This window comes from Manis pentadactyla, chromosome X (genome assembly GCF_030020395.1).
Source record: "Manis pentadactyla isolate mManPen7 chromosome X, mManPen7.hap1, whole genome shotgun sequence".
NCBI lineage: Eukaryota > Metazoa > Chordata > Mammalia > Pholidota > Manidae > Manis > Manis pentadactyla.
In genome coordinates, this window is record NC_080038.1 from 147,038,856 (window position 1) to 147,061,621 (window position 22,766).

The window sequence follows — 22,766 nt, forward strand, 5'->3', positions numbered from 1 at the left end:
AAGCACCACCCACTGCATAGGTGCTATCCGCACACTGACCTGTGAGAGGAGAAACGCAGGAATTGGGAATAAGCACCTAGAAACTTTTAAAGCGATTTGACATTGCCACGGCACCCGAGTGCATGAACAGTGGTCTTGGTCTTATTGAACAAGGTACAAACCAGAAGTATTAATCTGTGAAGAATTAGAAATGAAAACACCTTTATCCTCTGCCACAAGTGGTTTGAGAAACACTGTAGTGATTTTCAGCTGGGGATGATTTTGTCTCCCAGAGGATATATGGAAATGTCTGAATATATTTTTGATGGGCACGACTGACAGAAAGGACACACACGTATCTAGTGGGTAGAGGCCAGGGATGCTGCTAAAGAATCTACAGTTCATAGATGTCCCCACAGCAAAGAATGAGCCCACCCAAAATGTCAACAGCATTGAGATTGAGAAACCTGGCCCAGAGGATCCTGGAGAATTGGAGCTGAACTCATTCTTTCTGGGAATCTGACAGGACTAGACTCAGGTTCTACTGGAACCAATCAGACCATCCTAGAACTCCAGAGCAGCCCTGGTATTCAAATGCCCAACACCAGCACAGGGGAAATACCCCCAGAGCTCACTCTGCACTGCAGAGAGTGCCCCCTTTCTCCTGCGGCTCATGTCCGATTGCAGAACCCTGTCATCACCCTCTGGTGCCATGTTACTTCTCTAACTGGACATGCCCACATCTTATAGAATAGTGATGGGAAGAGAGCAAAGGGACATATTTAGGTCAGTAAGCTAAAATCTTTTCTGTGGTTCTCTTATATCATGTGAAAAGAAAGAAAATATGTTTCCAATTAAATGTCAATACCAGTTTTCCTATTAGAGTACTTTTCATTTTACAGTAATTAAAAGAGTTATTTTAGGCAGATTACCCTATATCACTTTCTGCATGTATAAAAAGGGAATGTATGTAAATCAAACTGGTTAAGACATTCCTAAAACTTCCTATTCAAAATTTGGCTCTTGTGAGCTATTTCTTGATTCAGAGTCATTGATATCCATCTTTTTCCATGCAATATTGTTCTTTACACCATCAAGACTGATGATGATGCAACACTTTTTAAAAGACTCTATAAAATAACTCAGAGCCGGTCTTGCTGGGCTGTTAAGTTTGGCTTTGCAGTTAGTTATTAGAACTAGGTTACTTTTCATTTCCACCTAAGCAATGTTACTAAACACATCCAATTCTCTGCCTGCCCATAACCACTTGGTTTGTATAAAATAAATGTAATAGAGACTAAAAAGACAAGAGACTCCTCTCCTAATAGTCTCAGGAATGTTTCCTAAGCTGCCGAGCCCAGTTGTGTAAGGTTTGGAGCTGGCTGTTTGCTCCCCGTGTGCACAGATGTGGTGAGTGCATGGCGACAGCACCTGTCCGATAGGATTGTCATGAAACCACAGGCGTTCTCTGAGATATTTTCAGAGTCTTTAATCATTCAATGGCCAAAGACCTCCTTTAGCTAGAAACTATTTATTCTCCTCAGTGAGGGGAAAAAATAACATACTTCTCAATATCCCATATCTTATAGAATGACGATGGGAAGAGAGCAAAGGGACATATTTAGGTCAGTAAGCTAAAATCTTTTCTGTGGTTCTCCTCCTAGAAATCAGTGTTAATTGCTGCAGAAGCATAGAGGTAGCATTATGTCATGAAATATTGCCTTTTCTATGTTTGATCCATTAGTGTAAGTCTGAGTGAAAAAGCTTGATACTATCAGAATAGATCTTTGATTATATTCCTCTGAGCAAATGGAAATCATGTATCTCTACATCATGATCAACCCTTAAATGAACGATTTGAGGACTTCCATTTCTTTGGTGCAAAACACTCTAAAATCAGTTTTGAATGCTATTGCTAGTTGCTACTATTTTCTGTTTTCACCCCAGCCAAATTTTGCTGATATTTCAGTGACATTTATTACTTCAGGTAGATTCCATTGGGATGCTCTTTCCCTAGTAAACACAGTTTCTACTTTAAAAATCTAACTGTATGACTGTAATGGGGTTTGTTGGGGGGGACTTGGTGAAGGAGGGAGTGTAGTAACCATAATGTTCTTCATGTAATTGTAGATTAATGATAATAAAATGAATTAAAAAAAATCTAACTGTCTCTTTGCTCTCTCAATAGGAGAATTCAATCAGTATCCACCGCCAGTGCTTGAGAAAGCCTGTGGTCTCGTTAGGGCAGAAGAAGCACGTAATCTCCTGCCAGTTAGGCGGCTCTCATGTTTACAGGTGTCTGTTAACTGAATGATGGGCATCTAACCTGCTGATGGCAGGTCACTAGACTAAGGAAATCGATCCGGTCTCGAAGTAAAGACTTCTCATGTGTTCCATTTTATGTAGCCAAGTCACATGTCAAGCACGCTTTCTGGATTGATGCTTTTATAACAGCCTCATGAACCTTATTACAATTTGCTTTTAAATACATGGTTTCTTCCGAAACTCTCCCACTGAAATTGACCTCAGAATAGAACCCATAGTTTAGCCTTACATCGCCTCAGCCTCACTTCCCACCTCTCCCCTGCCCTGGACTCTTTCTGCCTCCTGAGAACTGTCGTTTTGCCCTGGCCTCTGGTCGCACTGCCAGGGACCCTGAACCTACCCACCGCTCGAGGCCCTGCTTGAAGCCGTGTCCTCCCTGGAGCCCACCTTCACTCTCAGTCAAAGCCCACAGCTCCTGTTTCTCAGCACCTTCTGCCTCTGCTGAGGCACTCGTTCGAGTTCGTCCCCATGTCTGGTCTCACGTCTGTGGCTGCATGTGATTCGTTGTTTTACCCACAAAATGTAACATAAAAGACCCCACAGTTTACTTACATCTGTAAATACATTTTCTCAAAACCGTACCCTAAGCAAAAACATAAATCAATCAATCGGAATGCATCTCGAGCCTCAGACAGAAGGAGAGTGGCCTATCGGTGGCACTCAGCTTCCCTCTGTACTTCCTGAGCTCAGATCCCTGACTGCAGCCTGGGAAAGCCCGGATTTAGGCCCATAATTAAGCTGTCCTCTTCAGATTGCAGTTAAGCAAAGAGCTTCTCAGAACAGGTGAGGTGTCTTATGTATATCCAGAAGCAAACCGGCAAGATGAAGGGTTCCTCTGTATGTATGCAAGTGCACATATTCCCCTAATGTAGATGTCATTTACTTGGTAGTTCAGCAAGGAAGGTCCAGCAAGCCCACTCCTTGTGGAGGACAGTGTGGCACTGATACCAAGGGAAGTAGTGTCACCTAATACTGACTAAGTTATAAGTTCATTTAAAAGAAAAACAATTCTTACAGAGCGGCGGACAAAGTAGTGTAATGTGATTTAAACATGTACAAACATAAATCTAGCTGCAAATACCCTGTGTATAATCCTTACATAACTATCAGACCAAAATGTGTGCATCAGATCCAAGCAAACTCAATAAGACACAAGCTTAAAACACTGATTTAATGTAATGGGTGATTCTGCTTTGCTAAAAAAGAATTCCTGAAACTACAAAAGTATGGCACGTCGTGGTAAATATGTACTGTATGATGTGAGCTCAGGGTGTGCCTGCTCTCGGCTCGCTTTCTCTGCTGCAGGCCGGCTTGGCCCCCCTCACACTTCTCTCTCCCGGCACCACTGCAAAGCGGTCACTCTGCATTGGCTTCCATCTGACGTGAATGCATCATTCCTGTGTCACATCTCACTTCCTTTCCTTTCCTTATTAACTCAGCAGGTGAAGAGGCACTCGCTGCCACTCTGCAGCAGATTCCAAGGCAAACACGGATATAAATTAAACATTTGCATGGAGTTGCATGAAATAAGAGAAAAATAAACTTACACTGAATATGTTTTCTATCATCATTTAAATAAACAAAATGTCTTCTTAGTTATTTTTTTCTCAAATTATCATAGAGAACTCAGACTCCTAAGAATATAAATGTAGACACCATTTTAAGAGGCATCGTGTCAAGATATGCTTCATATAATCTTATTCTTCTCAGAACAGTACTTGACAGATTAAAGACTGTTTTCTATATTTCTGTGGTGATTGATCTCAATCTGAGACAGGTCATTTGGCTGTTCCAAAAACCTGTATTTTTGGTCATTTACCTAAAACTCTGTGGCAAATCAGGCTTGGTTTATTCCCCAGTAGTAATTCATAGGCTATAAGCAGATAGGGGAAAAGGAAAGATAAATGGGATTATTTTATTTATCAGTTTATAACTTTTTAATAAGTATAACAAATCTTAATGAATTTTATGATTGTAATGAATTCAGGTTTTTGCTACCAAGAGATAATTAACAACTATTTGAAATTCTTGGGATATTTTATCTGCATTCCCTAAAGTTATCCAGGTTCACTTAAAGTTTCTTTTTTATTTTCTAGGTTTGCTTCTGAGCTGCATGAGATTTCTTCCGGAGAGAACAGCTTCATTGACCAGGAATTACGTGCCAGGAGAGACTCATCTCTTGTGCTGGAGGACAGTGGAGGCGACCATTTGGTCTACATTCCGAGCTAAAAGCTGATGCTACAGGAGTTAACGAGTAAATATGAAAAGGATAAGGTTTCTGAAGAAATTGCAAGTCTTACTTCTGGTAAGGAAATGAAAAGTTACAATGGACATTTAAAGATAACTGGGTCCTCATCTTTTAACACTAGTACAGAATCAAATACATTAAGGCTGGTCTCTGTAGCAGCTCTTAAGTTCAAAATGGTAGCGGCAGCTACTGCTTTTCATAGAAAGTGAAGGTTTAAATGGTGACGGTACCCTGAGGAGATCACTGACAGAAGCGTGTAGTGTCCCCGGTACTCCCACCAAACCATATTCCTCTGGACGCCACACCTAGAAGGTTAGTGTGACGGAGAAGGGGCAAGATAGAGAACATCACAGCAAAGGGGGAATTAAAGCGACGAGGAGTTGGCTGGGCCAGTGCCCCAGAATTTGTGATCGCATGAGAGGGAAATGATAGAGCATAAACTCCCCCACTTCCTCCACTATACATTTGAATAGCAATACAGTAATACCTTTTGTCAAGATTTAATAGCTTCAAATAAACCAGATATATAGGATTTTTGTGTGTATTTTCATTGAAAAGGGTGACATTATAAACTGACTATTCAGCCTTTACATCCATGCATCTAGAACCTTCCAAGATGCTCATCTGACCAGAATGCTAGTTTTTAAAACATGCCATATCATGTGTATTGTTAGAATATGCAAGTTTAAAAAAAAAGGGAGCTAATTTTTTGTCAATCCTTCATAAGAAAGAATAAAATTCATTCTTAGTAGCTTCCTTGGATAAATAAATTTTCTTTTCCTTGGGCTCAACACTCATGGCTCCACATTGTCCTCCTGTTGCTGAAATTTAAATATAGAACTTTATCTTTAAAATAGCTGAACTTACCTTTTCAAAGCTAAGAATAAAACAGTCAATGATTACTTGAAAAATAAGGCTTAGAAAAGAGTTAATTCAGTAAAAATGGATATATGTAGTGCCATCGTATTATTTTTCAGTTAAAACAATTTTGTTGTCATGACATAAGTTAAAGAAGGGAATAAACGTTTTTTTATTGGATGTAGTTAATTTTGGGCATTCATTTTAATGATACGGGAATTATAGCAGTCCTCAAGGCACAAGAGTTTATTATGATTTGGTTTAAAAAGAAGAAAAAGAAAAAGAGAAGTTTTGGCAGTATTTTGTATTTGAGAATACAAAACTGTTACTTGTGATAGTTTTGTTAGAGATAAGCTTTCTAAAGTCTAATAATTCAGAAATGTAAACTTTTTCAGGAAAGACAGATATGACTGGCTATTTAAGAAAGAAAAAAAAGAAACCCATCTTTGCAGTGCTTTTTAATGATTTTTGTTCAGTAATAATAGAAAGACTTTCATTTGCTTTTTCAGATGTGTGGGAATCAAGATACTTATAGCCAGTGTAAGGTCCAATTTAGCTGAAGAAATAATTGTGCGTAGTTGTAAGAGGAAAATATGTAAATTGTCTATTACCCACCCACCCAATTTATCCTGCAGTGGGCTGAAATGTCCTGGGAACTCTGGGGAGGATTATGTCAGGTAGTGATAGCTTGAAAATTGTGAGAGTATCAAGCTAAGGAAAATATGTATTTTTTTATCCTTTAAAATGTATCTGGGTCTCAACCTAAGTGTTGTCTAGAGACTTTATGCTGTTCCTTCCTCTCCCTCTTTTTTTTTTTTTTTTTAGTATCATCTTTAGCCAGTTGCCAAAACCTGCTGAGAACTGTGCTGTCCTTTGGGAAAGCAAATTGTGGTTCAGATATTTTACTCAGTTGCTAAGAGATGAGCTTTGATTAGTTCCAGATGTATTGCACAAATAAAAGGTTAATAACTTTCATAAGTATCTCCATGTGCTATGCTTGTTCCTCGTTTATAAAGTGATGCTTATGGCTGATCTTTCTGCCCTTGAACTGAGTCTTGGGGGAAAGTTAGAAATCTTAACCATTAGGTATAACAGGAAATGTATAGCATTACGTATAACCATTCTTAACAAGAAATGTACAGCATTCCCAGAGTCCTGTGTGTGGCGAGGAGCTGCGACCACCCCCTTTCACGGGAGGCGCAGTCACTCTCTACCTATGCCTCTCTCAGCTCCTTCCTCTCACTCTGATTTCCAAGTTCATCTCCATTTCCATCACCTTTCCTGGCTCTCTTCACTCCTTCAAGCAGTTCAAGGGCAGTCTATGTCAGGATCACCTGGAAGTCCATAAGTACAGATCCTAAACCTTCCTCAGAATTACTGCTTCATATCTAGGGATGTGAGTGTTGAGGAAAAACCACCCTCGGTGAGTTCTGTGTGTCCTCAAGTTTGAGATCTGCTGTCCAGGTGATTCTAAAGTGTAGTTCCTAACCAGGGGCACCAGCATTACCTGGGAACGCGTTAGGAGTGCGGGTTCTCGGTGCTCATCCCAGACCTACTGAGCCAGACCCCAGGGGCGGGGGCTCAGCAGACTGAGTCTTGGCGAGCAGCACAGGTGATCTGGGGCACTGCCCTCCTGCCGCATTTGCTGGGTGTTCTCAGTGGAGCTGAAAGCAGTTAGGTAGCCGTGTCACAGAACAGAAGTGAGAATTCCTGTTTCAAAGAGTTCCAGGGGAACTGGGTTAAAATCTTATTTTATTCATCGAAGAAGACCACTGAACATCCATTCATCCATCCATCCAACATCTACCTAATGAAACACTTTCTAAGATCCAAACATACAGAGATTTATTTAGAGATTCTGTCATGCATTTTGACCGCAACATCGGCAATATAAAAATTCCTTGGAAAATTCAGTCCCTCCTAATTACTCACCAGTGGAAGATACATAGCTCTTTGGAATTAAATAACAAAAAATGGGTGGTTTAATTCTAATTAAATTGCAACTGTCGAACCTAGTGGCGAGTCTAGCACTTTCATCAAAGATGCTTTGTTAACTAATATTTAAGATATAGTTAGTATTAACATTAAAGAGAGACAGGATAATTTATAATGAATGTTAAGCATCAATCCAAACTCAGCCTGGGGGTGCCTCAAAGCTTTAGGCCATTGTAGGCCTTAAAAGATCTTCAGTTGATGTTCTTCACAATGAATTTCATTGAGAAATGAGAAGCAACACTTCCCCCTTCAAACTAGGCTGGAATTGTGCTCAAGGGAATTTGAATGGGGTTTGTTTTACATATTCTATTTTTCTAACTTTAATCTGATTCTGATCTATAAATCATCTTTTTTTAAGTCAATATGTCTTTTGACTTTGAATCAATCACAGGGTATTAGAGCTGGAAGCTGTCTAGTGATCGCTTCTTGCAAATTAACCAGGGAAGGGGCACATCCACTTCACCCGACTCCAGAGACACTTTTTTGGCTGTTTCAACCGGAGGTGCTGCTGGCACCCAGTCCGCTAAGCGCCCTGCCATGCACAAGACCTCACCCTCATAATAAAGAATTACCCAAACTGTCAGCTGTGGGAGAAGCCTTGCTTTCAAAGAAACTTCATGCCCCAAAAATCATTCAAGAAGATTCAGTTATAGGGACTCACAATTCCTACACCCTGTTCACTGTTTTCCCCATTACACCCTCAGGATTCTGCTGATTTTTAAAAAATTGTTGAAGTATTATCATCACCATATAAAATTTGAATACAAAGAGTCTCAAACAATTTAGCAAACTGAGCTATTTGTAGAGTGAAATACATTCTTTCATTTTTCCACAGGCATACAGTTTTACATAGTTTTATTCAATTGCCCATCCTTTTCATAGAATATTAGGCCATACATTTTACATATTGCGGCAAGCTTCGTACTGATTTTTCTGTGTCCTAATAATGTTACTTTCAACAATGTATGCATTTAACTGTTTACCTCTTGTTGAATATTTAGCTTGCTTCTAATTTTTGCTGTCATGTATTGAACATTGAATGCACTTCTTCACTTCTGCTAAATTTAAGTCTGGGCTGGAATTAAATGCAACAGAATGGCTTCGGAGGCACTCACGGAGCAGCAGCTGAGCATCCTACTTTCCCATCAAAACACATTCTAAAAAGGTCAGTAGCAGAATTGTGCTCATGTGTGGATTTTAAGTACACATCTCATGAGCTTTTTGGGAAAGTTCAACCATCTTGATATTCTCTGGGGAATAAACTGAGTCTCTCATTCATTTTAAATGTAGACTGAGGCTGTTGCATTTACTTTTGCTTGGGAATTTATTGTATTGTTATTACAGTTTGGGCTGTGTCACTTGAAGGTTTTGCATGTGGACCCAACTAATGTGAACTGAGAGTTCAGGGTATGTGGGCTCATACCCTGAAATTTGAATTCAAATGTTCAGTGAGGTTGCTTCTGTATGTCTCATGCAATCATTTGTTGCATTAATAAAGAATGTACTAGTATTAGTGACTTTTTTTTCATGTGGATTGCTTTCCAATGGAATAAAGCTCAGATACTTGAGTAGTCACTGGGTGAGGGCTGCGGGGGTGATAATGGCTGAGCCGGCCGTGGGGGCCGTGAGGACAGCGGCGGCCAAGGCGTCTGGCGCTGCTGGTAGTGATGCCAGAGGTGTTGGCCGCAGTGATCTTGGTGGTGGAGATGGAGGATAGAGGGCATGGTGACATGGCGGTAGCGGTAACAGTCTTGGTGGGGAGGTGATGGGGGTGGTGGTAGCGCTGATGAGGTGGGCGTGGTGGGGGGTAAGGGTGTGAAGTGGGATGGGCTTGCGGGGGTGGTGGAGGGGCAGCCGCAGTCCCCATTAAGAGTTTACTATATGAAGACTCTGCTAAGCATTTACATTGATTTTCCCATAATTATTCAAACATCCTTTCATGTAGCAAATAGGTACTTGGCTCCACATTTGAGTTAAGCCCTGGCTAGTCTCTGTGGGGAGAGGGATAGAGAGGAATTTTTTTTTTCTAAAAAAAAAGACTTAGACAAAGTCCGTGTTCAAGGAGCTTGTAGTCTGGCAGAGTATTATGTGTGTACCAAAAATCTGTAATACAATCGGAAAGTAGTCAGTTCAATAAAAAGTACAGATGGAATGCTCTCCAGGCCAGTATTTACTCCATGCAGCACAGTTCCCGAAGCACTGTCCACCTGGCCTCGCTTGGTGACCGGGCAGTGCGTGAGGAACAGTGGCAGTCACATTCAGTGCAGCGATGCGCCAGGCACAGAGGTGGGCACTCTATACACACAATGCATTTAATCTTTACCAAAAAAAACCCTCTGATCATCATCCTCATTATTATTACTTTCTGTATATTACAGAGGAGCTCATGATGCAATGAGTAAGAACTGCAAGCTAAGCCATCCCACTTGGAAGCGGCAGAGCTGGGACGCGCACCCCTGCCGTCCCCACCACTCCGGCTGTGACTATGTGTGCCGCATTGCCTGGGGACAGCCTTGTCTCATTTACAAATGAGGAAATACATCCAGGTGCAAAATTGAAGGAAAAGTTTGATCATGTCATCATTTGGGAGCCTTATTTTTAAATAATTTTGGTGGCTCAATTCTGTTTTTGAAATTTACTTTCATTTTTTACCAGGTCCTTCTTATAAATTCACCAGAATCCAGAACACAGAATAACAGAGCACCTTAATTAAAAACAAAGTTCCAGATGCAGTGGTTTGGGTATCAACAGCCCCTAAGGCGTGCCTCACTTTTTCTCCGTATGCTGGTACCTACTTAGACTACTGTTTCAGGATGTGAAGTCGATGGCAAGAGTCAGTCTTATAACTAAGTGCCACCTAGAAAAGTTCAGGCCAAGACAGACATTTATTCTAAGTCTTTGGGGAAAAGGATGGAGTCTAGTTTAAGATAGTCTGACTTGTTCAGGTAAATGGAGGGAAAAGGACCTCATGCAACAAAACGAGAGAATTTTAAATGTGTTTGTATATCCCTATGGCATGAAACGAATGACAAATAGCTGCACACACTCTGTGCCTGCCTGCCTTGCTGTCCCAGCTTGCAGTGGCCTCACCAGGCAGGCCTGGGGTGGTGGTGGTGAGTGAAGAGGTATGTAAATTCTTGCCGACTCCTGTGCAGTTAACCAGATGAACTTTCTTCTCCCTAAAGTATGTGTGCATTTGTACTTTAGTGTGTAAATTTTGTTCCACTACCAACTGACTGCACTTTTTCTTATGGAAATTCTGATTCGCAGAATATAGTATCATGGGTAGAATTTTTAGGTGTCTGAGACTTTTTTGTTTGTTTCCCTCTAAAAATTATATTTATGGAGTACTCAGGACATCTGAGGTGCTGTGGAAAGTTTATTCTTTCAAAAACCTTATAAGGTTATAGTTTATTATTACTGATTTTTAGATAATGAAACTGAGGCTTGGAGGAGACTTGGGTTCACGAAGGTCACGGACGGCAGAGACGGGGCTCAGAGACATGCCAAAGGTTCTGCCCGTAACCACTGCTCCCAATGCCTAGAAAAGAAAAAAACTACAAATTTATTTAATTCATATAAGTGCTTACTTTTGGAAGAAAACTCTCTAGTGGCTTTAATCAGAAGGAACAGCAACTGACTGAGAACCTCATTCTTCAAAGCCCGATCTTTGGAACCGCCTTTGGTGAGGCAGTTAACGTATCTGCTCTCCCCCGAGAGCTCAGGATCAGTTCTTCTGAAAGAGCTGCGCAGAGGAGGTTCAGATTCTGCCTCTGCCACCTACAGGCTGTCCTGTCCTGGCCGTGTCGCTCACCCCCGCTGGCCTCAGCTGCCATCTGTGAAACGGGAGTGGCAACAGTCCCGCTCACGGTGCTGCTGACAGATGAAGTGAGCGAAGGCAGGCACAGAGCCGAGCGCAGGACCCAAAGCAAACGGAATGTTCACTTTAATACTCTGAGAAGCAAAAAGGAAAACGTTGCCAACCTCATGAGAAGTCTCATACAGAATATTAACTTGAAAAATGCCTGCTACAGTTCTTGTAGAAAGAAATGCATGAAGTAGCCTCAGTAAACATGACTTGTCTGTGGAGAGACACTTGGCTGATTTGGGCCCCTGGACAAATCTCAAGTCAGGCCCCTGGATAACTGACGTATATCCTGAGATTTCCCACAAAGGCTATGAGAGGCTGTGGAACTACTTCACAGCACACTTAACCCCAGCCCGAGTGGCTCAGGGCCCCGTAGATTCTCCCTTCTCCCTGAATTCCCTTTCTGCCCCCATCACCCCAAAGTTACTGGAGCACACATGGCATTGTGGCTTAAATGTTGGCCAAAGTTATGCTAATCTCTGGGGGTGCTTCCCTGGAAATCTAGCTGGACCCCTAATTCCTTCCGAGCCTTGTCCATAATAAAGTGAGCCAGCCTTCCCTCCTCTGCCATTCTGAGGAAATTCTCCCATAGACTTGAAGGTAGGAATTTGGCTCCATTACATTTCCAGAAAATACACAACGGTGGTATGAACTACCGGTATATTTTACCCACACTTCTGCCACCTTTTCTTGAAGGAAAATATTTTTGAAGGCCCACTCATAAGTAAGATGAATTTAGACTCAAAGAAGAAAAATTACACCTTATGTCTGACTAAATGTTAGAGTTTTCAAGGCATAATCGTCTACCTTTAGCTTCTTTGATTCTCATGCTAATCCCTTAAGTAGGTAGAGAACCTATTTTTGAGATTTTATAGGTGAAATATACATCTTTATAGAATAGTTCTGTTAGGTACTTTGGAAAATACTGAGATTTTGCTCATTTATAAAAAAATTGGAAAAAGTAGTAATATTTCTGGTACAGGCATAAGTGAAACAAATATTTCACTGACATGATAAGTCAGCTCTTCCTTTTCTGCCAGAACATTCATAAAATTCTTTTCCTTATTTATTTTTTATTCTTTTTGGAATTTTTAAAACACTTTATTGAATATAATAGACATACATACAGTTGACTTACATGTATTCAGAGTCAACAGTATTATGATTTGATGTGTGGTGTATGTTGCACAAGATAGTCAACATATATCCACAACCCAAGAGACTCCTCCTGCCCCTTTACTATCCCTACCTCTTGCCCTTTCTTTTTTTTAAAATTTTTATTAAGGTACTATTGATATACACTCTTATGAAGGTTTCACATGAAAAAACAATGTGGTTACTACATTTACCCATATTATCAAGTCCCCACCCATACCCCACTGCAGTCACTGTCCATCAGTGCAGCAAGTTGCCACAGATCCACTATTTGCCTTCTCTGTGCTACACTGTTCTCCCCATGATCCCCCACACCATTACTAAACATAATACCCCTCAATCCCTTTCTCCCTTCCTCCCCACCTGCCCTCCCACACCCCTCCCCTTTGGTAACCACTAGTCCCTTCTTGGAGTCTCTGAGACTGATGCTATTTGTTCCTTCAGTTTTGCTTGACTTTTCCTTATGCTTTAACAAAGTGTGTTGATTGGCCTTTTTAAAGAAGCCAAAATGCTGTAGTTGGAAAGCAGAGATCCTGGTGGCAGAGCACGTAATGATTAGTGGGCTCCAGGAGACGGGCTGCAAAATGACAGAAATGACCATCTGACTAATTTTCACATGCTCCTAATACATGATAGCCAAGAACTCTAGAAATGTTTTGGTGGTAATCTTTGAAAAATCCCCAAGTATTTGGACACTAAAGCAATTCTAAAGAATCCATGGTCAAAGAAAAAATCAGAAGTGCAGTTAGAAAGTATTTTGAAATGAATGGAAATAAAAACCACAGGAGGCGGAGCCAACATGGCGGCGTGAGTAGGACAGTGGGAATCTCCTCCCAAAAACATATATACTTTTGAAAATACAACAAACACAACTAGCCCTAAAAGAGAGACCAGAAGACGCAGGACAGTGGCCAGACTGCAGCTACACCAGCGAGAACCCAGCGCCTCGCGAAGGGGGTAAGATACAAGCCCCGGCCCTGCGGGACGCGAGCGCCCCTCCCCCCAGCTCCCGGCGGGAGAACAATAGGCAGAGCGGGAGGGAGACGGAGCCCAGGACTGCCGAACACCCAGCCCCAGCCATCCGGGCCAGAGCGCAGACACAGTATATGCCCAGGGGGCCCTGGATACTGGGAGAACAGGGGGTAGACCTCAGAGCGGGTGCTGAAGCTGATGCCCCTGTGACAAAGAAAAGCGGGGGCTTTTTTGAAAGTCTTAAAGGGACAGGGACTTAACAGCTTGACGGAAACAACCCAGGTCACAGTACAGCAGCTGGAAATTACAGGGAAAACCGGGTGCACTAACCCCCTGGGCAACAGCTCTGAGACCCCTCACGGAGGCAAACAGTCAAGCAGCCCCCCCATCCATCACCCCACCGGGCGCTGCGAAAGCAGAGAAGCAGCCTGAGACAAATTCCGCCCACAGAAAGGGAAATTTCTCCCTTCCGGCCAGGCAAGACACAAAGACCCACTCTACACGCAATTACCCAACACAAGCCACTAGGGGTCGCAGTTGCCCCAGTAAAGAAAGGCCAGTAGTAAGTGAAAATTTTGGCCCTCCCAGCTGACAGTCAATAGCACCTGTCAACATGAAAAGGCAAAAAAATATGATTCAGACAAGACTAACCCAGACAGCTTCGGCATCTGCTACATCTTCCCCTGAGAAGGAATCTGGGGAGATAGATTTAGCCAGTCTACCTGAAAAAGAATTCAAAACAAAAGTCATAACCATGCTGATGGACTTGCAGAGAAATATGCAAGAACTAAGGAAGGAGAATTCAGAAATAAAACAAGCTCTGGAAGGACTTCAAAACAGAATGGACGAGATGCAAGAGACCATTAATGGACTAGAAAACAGAGAACAGGAACGCAGAGAAGCTGATGCAGAGAGAGATAAAAGGATCTCCAGGAATGAAAGAATTTTAAGAGAGCTGAGTGATCAATATAAAAGAAATAATTTAAGAATCATAGGCATTCCAGAAGAAGTAGAGAGAGAAAAGGGGATAGAAAATGTCTTTGAAGAAATAATTGCTGAAAATTTCCCCAAACTAGGGGAAGAAATGGCCTCTCAGACCACAGAGGTACACAGAACTCCCATGACAAGGGATCCAAGGAGGGCAACACCAAGACACATAATAATTAAAATGGCAAAGATCAAAGACAAGGACAAAGTATTACAAGCAGCCAGAGAGAAAAAAAAGGTTACCTACAAAGGAAAACCCATCAGGCTATCATCAGACTTCTCAACAGAAACCCTACAGGCCAGAAGAGAATGGCATGATATACTTAATGCAATGAAACAGAAGGGCCTCGAACCAAGACTACTGTATCCAGCACGAATATCATTTAAATATGAAGGAGGGATTAAACAATTCCCAGACAAGCAAAAGTTGAGGGAATTTGCCTCCCACAAACCACCTCTACAGGGCATCCTACAGGGACTGCTCTAGATGGGAGCACTCCTAAAAAGAGCACACAACAAAACACCCAACATATGAAGAAGGGAGGAGGAGGAATAAGAAGGGAGAGAAATAAAGAATCATCAGATTGTGTTTATAATAGCTCAACAAGCGAGTTAAGTTAGACAGTAAGACAGTAAAGAAGCTAACCCTAAACCTTTGGTAACCACAAACTTAAAGCCTGCAATGGCAATAAATTCATACCTTTCAATAATCACCCTAAATGTAAATGGACTGAATGCACCAATCAAAAGACACAGAGTAATAGAATGGATAAAAAAGCAAGATCCATCCATATGCTGCTTACAAGAGACTCACCTCAAACCCAAAGACGCGCACAGACTTAAAGTCAAGGGATGGAAAAAGATATTTCAAGCAAACAACAGAGAGAAGAAAGCAGGTGTTACAATTCTGGTATCAGACAAAACAGACTTCAAAATAAAGAAAGTAAAAAAAGACAAAGAAGGACATTACATAATGATAAAGGGCTCAGTCCATCAAGAGGATATAACCATTATAAATATATATGCACCCAATACAGGAGCACCAACATACCTGAAACAAATATTAACAGAACTAAAGGAGGAAATAGAATGCAATGCATTCATTCTAGGAGACTTCAACACACCACTCACTCCAAAGGACAGATCCACCAGACAGAAAATAAGTAAGGACACAGAGGCACTGAACAACACACTAGAACAGATGGACCTAATAGACATCTACAGAACTCTACATCCAAAAGCAACAGGATACACGTTCTTCTCAAGTGCACATGGAACATTCTCCAGAATAGACCACATACTAGGACACAAAAAGAGCCTCAGTAAATTCCAAAAGATTGAAATCCTACCAACCAACTTTTCAGACCACAAAGGCATTAAACTAGAAATAAACTGTTCAAAGAAAGCAAAAAGGCTCACAAACACATGGAGGCTAAACAACACGCTCCTAAATAATCAATGGATCAATGACCAAATCAAAATGGAGATCCAGCAATATATGGAAACAAATGACAACAACAACACTAAGCCCCAACTTCTGTGGGACGCAGCAAAAGCAGTCTTAAGAGGAAAGTATATAGCACTCCAAGCATATTTAAAAAAGGAAGAGCAATCCCAAATGAACGGTCTAATGTCACAACTATCAAAATTGGAAAAAGAAGAACAAATGAGGCCTAAGGTCAGCAGAAGGAGGGACATAATAAAGATCAGAGAAGAAATAAATAAAATTGAGAAGAATAAAACAATAGCAAAAATCAATGAAACCAAGAGCTGGTTCTTCGAGAAAATAAACAAAATAGATAAGCCTCTAGCCAGACTTATTAAGAGGAAAAGAGAGTCAACACAAATCAACAGTATCAGAAATGAGAAAGGAAAAATCACAACAGATCCCGCAGAAATACAAAGAATTATTAGAGACTACTATGAAAACCTATATGCTAACAAGCTGGGAAACCTAGGAGAAATGGACAACTTCCTAGAAAAATACAACCTTCCAAGACTGACCCAAAAAGAAACAGAAAATCTAAACAGACCAATTACCAGCAACGAAATTGAAGCGGTAATCAAAAAACTACCAAAGAACAAAACCCCCGGGCCAGATGGATTTACCTCGGAATTTTATCAGACATACAGGGAAGACATAATACCCATTCTCCTTAAAGTTTTCCAAGAAATAGAAGAGGAGGGGATACTCCCAAACTCATTCTATGAAGCTAACATCACCCTAATACCAAAACCAGGCAAAGACACCACCAAAAAAGAAAACTATAGACCAATATCCCTGATGAACGTAGACGCAAAAATACTCAACAAAATTTTAGCAAACCGAATTCAAAAATACATCAAAACCATCGTACACCATGACCAAGTGGGATTCATCCCAGGGATGCAAGGATGGCACAACATTCGAAAGTCCATCAATATCATCCACCACATCAACAAAAAGAAAGACAAAAACCACATGATCATCTCCATAGATGCTGAAAAAGCATTTGACAAAGTTCAACATCCATTCATGATAAAAACTCTCAGCAAAATGGGAATAGAGGGCAAGTACCTCAACATAATAAAGGCCATCTATGAAAAACCCACAGCCAACATTATATTGAATAGCGAGAAGCTGAAAGCATTTCCGCTGAGATCGGGAACTAGACAGGGATGCCCACTCTCCCCACTGTTATTTAACATTGTACTAGAGGTCCTAGCCACGGCAATCAGACAAAACAAAAAAATACAAGGAATCCAGATTGGCAAAGAAGAAGTCAAACTGTCACTATTTGCAGATGACATGATACTGTACATAAAAAACCCTAAAGACTCCACCCCAGAACTACTAGAACTGATATCGGAATACAGCAAAGTTGCAGGATACAAAATCAACACACAGAAATCTGTGGCTTTCCTATATACCAACAATGAACCAACAGAAAGAGAAATCAGGAAAACAACTCCATTCACAATTGCATCAAAAAAAATAAAATACCTAGGAATAAACCTAACCAAAGAAGTGAAAGACTTATATTCTGAAAACTACAAGTCACTCTTAAAAGAAATTAAAGGGGACACTAACAGATGGAAACGCATCCCATGCTCATGGCTAGGAAGAATTAATATCGTCAAAATGGCCATCCTGCCCAAAGCAATATACAGATTTGATGCAATCCCTATGAAACTACCAGCAACATTCTTCAATGAACTGGATCAAATAATTCAAAAATTCATATGGAACCACCAAAGACCCCGAATAGCCAAAGCAATCCTGAGAAAGAAGAATAAAGTAGGGGGGATCTCACTCCCCAACTTCAAGCTCTATTATAAAGCCATAGTAATCAAGACAATTTGGTACTGGCACAAGAACAGAGCCACAGACCAATGGAACAGACTAGAGAATCCAGACATTAACTCAGACATATATGGTCAATTAATATTTGATAAAGGAGCCATGGACATACAATGGCGAAATGACAGTCTCTTCAACAGATGGTGCTGGCAAAACTGGACAGCTACATGTAGGAGAATGAAACTGGACCATCGTCTAACCCCATATACAAAAGTAAACTCAAAATGGATCAAAGACCTGAATGTAAGTCATGAAACCATTAAACTCTTGGAAGAAAACATAGGCACAAACCTCTTAGACATAAACATGAGTGACCTCTTCTTGAACATATCTCCCCGGGCAAGGAAAACAACAGCAAAAATGAACAAGTGGGACTATATTAAGCTGAAAAGCTTCTGTACAGCAAAAGACACCATCAATAGAACAAAAAGAAACCCTACAGTATGGGAGAATATCTTTGAAAATGACACATCCGATAAAGGCTTGACGTCCAGAATATATAAAGAGCTCACACGCCTCAACAAACAAAAAACAAATAACCCAATTAAAAAATGGGCAAAGGAACTGAACAGACGGTTCTCCAAAAAAGAAATACAGATGGCCAACAGACACATGAAAAGATGCTCCACATCGCTAATTATCAGAGAAATGCAAATTAAAACTACAATGAGGTATCACCTCACACCAGTAAGGATGGCTGCCATCCAAAAGACAAACAACAACAAATGTTGGCGAGGCTGTGGAGAAAGGGGAACCCTCCTACACTGCTGGTGGGAATGTAAACTTGTTCAACCATTGTGGAAAGCAGTATGGAGGTACATCAAAATGCTCAAAACAGACTTACCATTTGACCCAGGAATTGCACTCCTAGGAATTTACCCTAAGAATGCAGCAATCAAGTATGAGAAAGATCAGTGCACCCCTATGTTTATCGCAGCACTATTTACAATAGCCAAGAATTGGAAGCAACCTAAATGTCCATCGATAGATGAATGGATAAAGAAGATGTGGTACATATACACAATGGAATACTACTCAGCCATAAGAAAAGGGCAAATCCAACCATTTGCAGCAACATGGATGGAGCTGGAGGGTATTTTGCTCAGTGAAACAAGCCAAGCAGAGAAAGAGAAATACCAAATGATTTCACTCATCTGTGGAATATAAGAACAAAGGAAAAACTGAAGGAACAAAACAGCAGCAGAATCACAGAACTCAAGAATGGACTAACAGGTACCAAAGGGAAAGGGACTGGGGAGGATGGGTGGGTAGGGAGGGATAAGGGGGGGCAGAAAAAGAGGGGTATTAAGATTAGCATCCATAGCGGGGTGGGAGAAAGGGGAGGGCTGTACAACACAGAGAAGACAAGTAGTGATTCTACAACAGGTTGCTACGCTGATGGACAGTGACTGTAAAGGAGTATATAGGGGGGACCTGGTATAGGGAAGAGCCTAGTAAACAAAGTATTCGTAAGTATTCGTCATGTAAGTGTAGATTAATGATTAAAAAAAAAAAAATGCAGTTCCTATGTGGTGACCTCTAATGAGTTCTACACAATAATATAAAGGACATATAAAAGTGTAGGCAAAGGGTCTGTTTGTGTTTATACAGAGGATCAAAGCCTAATTTGGCTACCCCGAAAATGAACTAAGAAACGATATGAAAGAGAACTTCCAACATCAGCACTCTCGGGAAGACTCATGCCAGAAGATGATCATCAAAAAACCCCAACAAAGATCCACGCACTGCTACAGCTGTAGATGCACTCATCCCACCAGCTCCTGGACTTGCCATGGGAATGAAGGAGATATCTAAGCTGGCCTGTGCATACAGTAAAACAACAAATTTGACTGGATCTATACTGTTGGAACTCAACCAAGAATTAGGAGAAGTGCAAATTGTAGTGCTCCAAAATCTTACAACTACAGACTATTTACTGTTAAAAGAACATATGGGATGTGAACAGTACCCAGGAATGGGTTGTTTTAATTTGTCTGATTTTTCTCAAACTATTCAAATTCAGTTAGATAATAACCATCATATCATTGATAAGTTTTCACAAATGCCTAGGGTGCCTAACTGGTTTTCTTGGTTTCACTGGAGATGGCTGGTAATTACAGGTATGCTTTGGTTATGTAACTATACTCCTATTATGTTAATGTGTGTGCGCAATTTAAGTAGTAGCTTAAAATATATACATGCTGAAGTTACTCTACAAGAAGATATGTCAAAGAAATAATCAATCTTCCCATGTTTTCTCCCGCCTGCTACTTCTATAGCTTTTCTTCTTCCTTCCTAATTACAACGAATTCTTAAATAGAATTCGTGCCTCATATCAAATTTACCGAGTATCATAACTCCTCCAAGTGGTAAAGATACCTCAAGACAAATGCTGGGCATAGAAGCCACAGGGCATAAATATGCAAAGAAATAAAAAGCTAACCATTTCAAACAATAAGGCTTCTCTCTCACTTACCAACTTAACATTTCCCTGTATGGCCCCGGAAGATGACTGGTTAGCCAGAGACGGGTAAGATTCCTCAAGGGAGGAACAACCTAAGACAGGCACAGTCGCAGGGGGGTCATCAGGTGAGAAATTGGGGATCAACAGAGGTGAGGCTTAGAACCTCACCCCCCCTGTTCTGAGAGAAATCTTCTGCATATGTGGATGTTTTATTGCCCTTGTCTAGCTTGGATTAACACATAGTCTACAGGCACACACCTGATCATCTACATTTGCTCTCTTACAACACTAAACTATGTTTTCTACCTTTATGTTGTATCTACCTACCACTTCAGCATCTTATTAAAAATAATAAAGAGAGAAATGTGGTATCCACATATAAATCAAGTATAAAAATCAAATGTGTATTCATATTTGAACTGACTGTTTATAGTTCATAATGCATGAGCAAAACCAAAAGTTTCTGTGATGACTGCCCTTGTACTGTTCACCATGTAACTTATTCACTATGTAAGAATTTGTTCTCCATGTAAGAACTTGTTCGTTATGCTTCAGAAGATTGGAGACTGACGAAAATTAGGCTTGGGGTGGATTAATGATTGTGCATTGAGCATTGACTCCCCTATACAGAATTTTATTGTTGTTAACAACCATTTGATCAATAAAAATGAGAGATGCCCTAACAACAACAACCAAGAAAAAGTACACACTTCCAATTGTAAAATAAATAAGCAACCGGGATGTAATGTATAGCATAAGGAATATAGTCAAAATATTGTAACAACTTGGTATGGTGATAGCTGGTACTTAGAATTATCATGTATATAAATGTTGAATCACTGTGTTGTACACCTGAAACTAATGTAATGTAATACTGTGTGTCAACTACCCTTCAATAAAAAATAATTATCTAAAAAAAAAAAAAATAAAAATAAAAAAAAAAAATAAAAAAATAAAAAAATAAAAACCACAATAAACCTGAATTTGTGAGATTCTACCAAAGCAGTCCTTAGGAGGTTATTTATAGCATCAAAGACCTAAATTGGTAAATAAGAAGGGTTTCAAATCAATGATCTCAACTTAAGAAATCAGAAAAAGAGCAGGATAAACCCAAGGTAAGCAGAAGAAAAGAAGTAATAAAATTAAAGTGGAGTCCAATGAAATAAAAAAGAGAAAATCACTGTAACTAAAAGCTGTTTCTTTGAGAACATCAATAAAATCAATAAACCTATAATCAGACTCACCAGAAAAAAGAATATCCAGGAATATCAGGAATGAATGAGGAGGTATATTCTACAGGTATGAAAAGGAAAATCAGGGAACATTATAAATAATTTTTTTGCCTATAAATTAGACACCTTAGGTGAAATGGACAAATTTCTTACAATGCACAAATTAGTAAGGCTCACTTAAAAATAAGCAATCTAAACAGCTCTAAACTTGCTAAAGAAACTGAATTTTTAGTTTACACCTTCCCATAAAGAAAACTACAGGCTAAAACAACTTCACCAGTGAATTTAGGAAAACATGTAAGGAAGAAATGATACCAATTCTACACAAACTCTTACAGAAAATTAAAGAGGAAAGAATATTTCAAAGCCAGATCATTCTTTGAGGCCAGATTACCATTATACCCAAACCAGGGAGACATTTCATGAAAATGAAACTACCCATCAACATTCCTCATGAACATAGATACAAAAATTCTAAACAGAACTTTAGCAAATCAAATCCAACAATATGAGCTTGATTGTGATAATCATTACACAATATATACTGATAGTAAAACACCACAGTGTATGCCTTAAAATATACAGTTTTTATGTGTCAAAAAAATCCCTCAAACAAATCCAACAATAGATACAAAAGATTCTGCAGCATTTGCCCCAGGAATGCACAGCTGTTTGAGCATTTGAGCATCTAGCAGAGCATTTGCCGTAATAATGTCCTCCATGATGTGTTTTTTGGCATTCTATTTCAATAGTATGCTTTTATGGCAATAATACATGTTAATTTGGTCATTGTGAGAATTGTTTTTGTGAGGATTAAATGAAGTAATAGATGTAAAATATTAATAATGGGTCCAGTGCAAATGAGCATCAATAAATTTTTGTCAGCTAGAAACCTACTTCTTGCTTGGTAAGGTTCACAAACATACTTCGTCCATGGAAGAGAAAGAACATTAAGCACCTACCTCCTGTCTTCCTCAGTTGGCATTTCCTTATGAGCCTGGAGATGCCTCTCTTCAAGAATATCATATGTATGTGGCTTTCCTCATAGATGCTTCCCAAAGAGTAGGAAATGATGAGTTTAAGGAAGTGAAAACTTTTATAAGCTCAGTGCTTTGTTACCTTCACATTGTCCCAGATCCACTGACCTCCAGCTTAGGAGACGAGGGCTGTCCTGAGCTACTCTCCTGCAGGCTATGTGCCCAACACTGAGGAATGGCCTGTCTGCCTGGAATTTGATTTGGTTACTTCTAACAGTATCAGCCAAATGAAACATCATCTCCAAGACAATCTTCAACAGCTCAGTGGAGATGTTTTTATCAGTCATGCCCTGCAGTGGACAGCTG

The 22,766-nt window shown here is 40.2% G+C and overlaps 1 protein-coding gene across 1 annotated transcript in view; it reads left to right on the forward strand.

Moving 5' to 3' along the window:
- Positions 1–22,766, forward strand: part of LOC118931297 (collagen alpha-5(VI) chain-like) — a 53,018-nt gene that overhangs the window by 25,394 nt on the left and 4,858 nt on the right. The window contains 8 exon segments of the mRNA XM_057495419.1: positions 2,168–2,236; positions 3,063–3,087; positions 4,401–4,528; positions 9,035–9,147; positions 10,480–10,530; positions 11,192–11,293; positions 22,402–22,586; positions 22,588–22,766. Of these exon segments, the coding sequence (XP_057351402.1) occupies positions 2,168–2,236; positions 3,063–3,087; positions 4,401–4,528; positions 9,035–9,147; positions 10,480–10,530; positions 11,192–11,293; positions 22,402–22,586; positions 22,588–22,766 (852 nt within the window).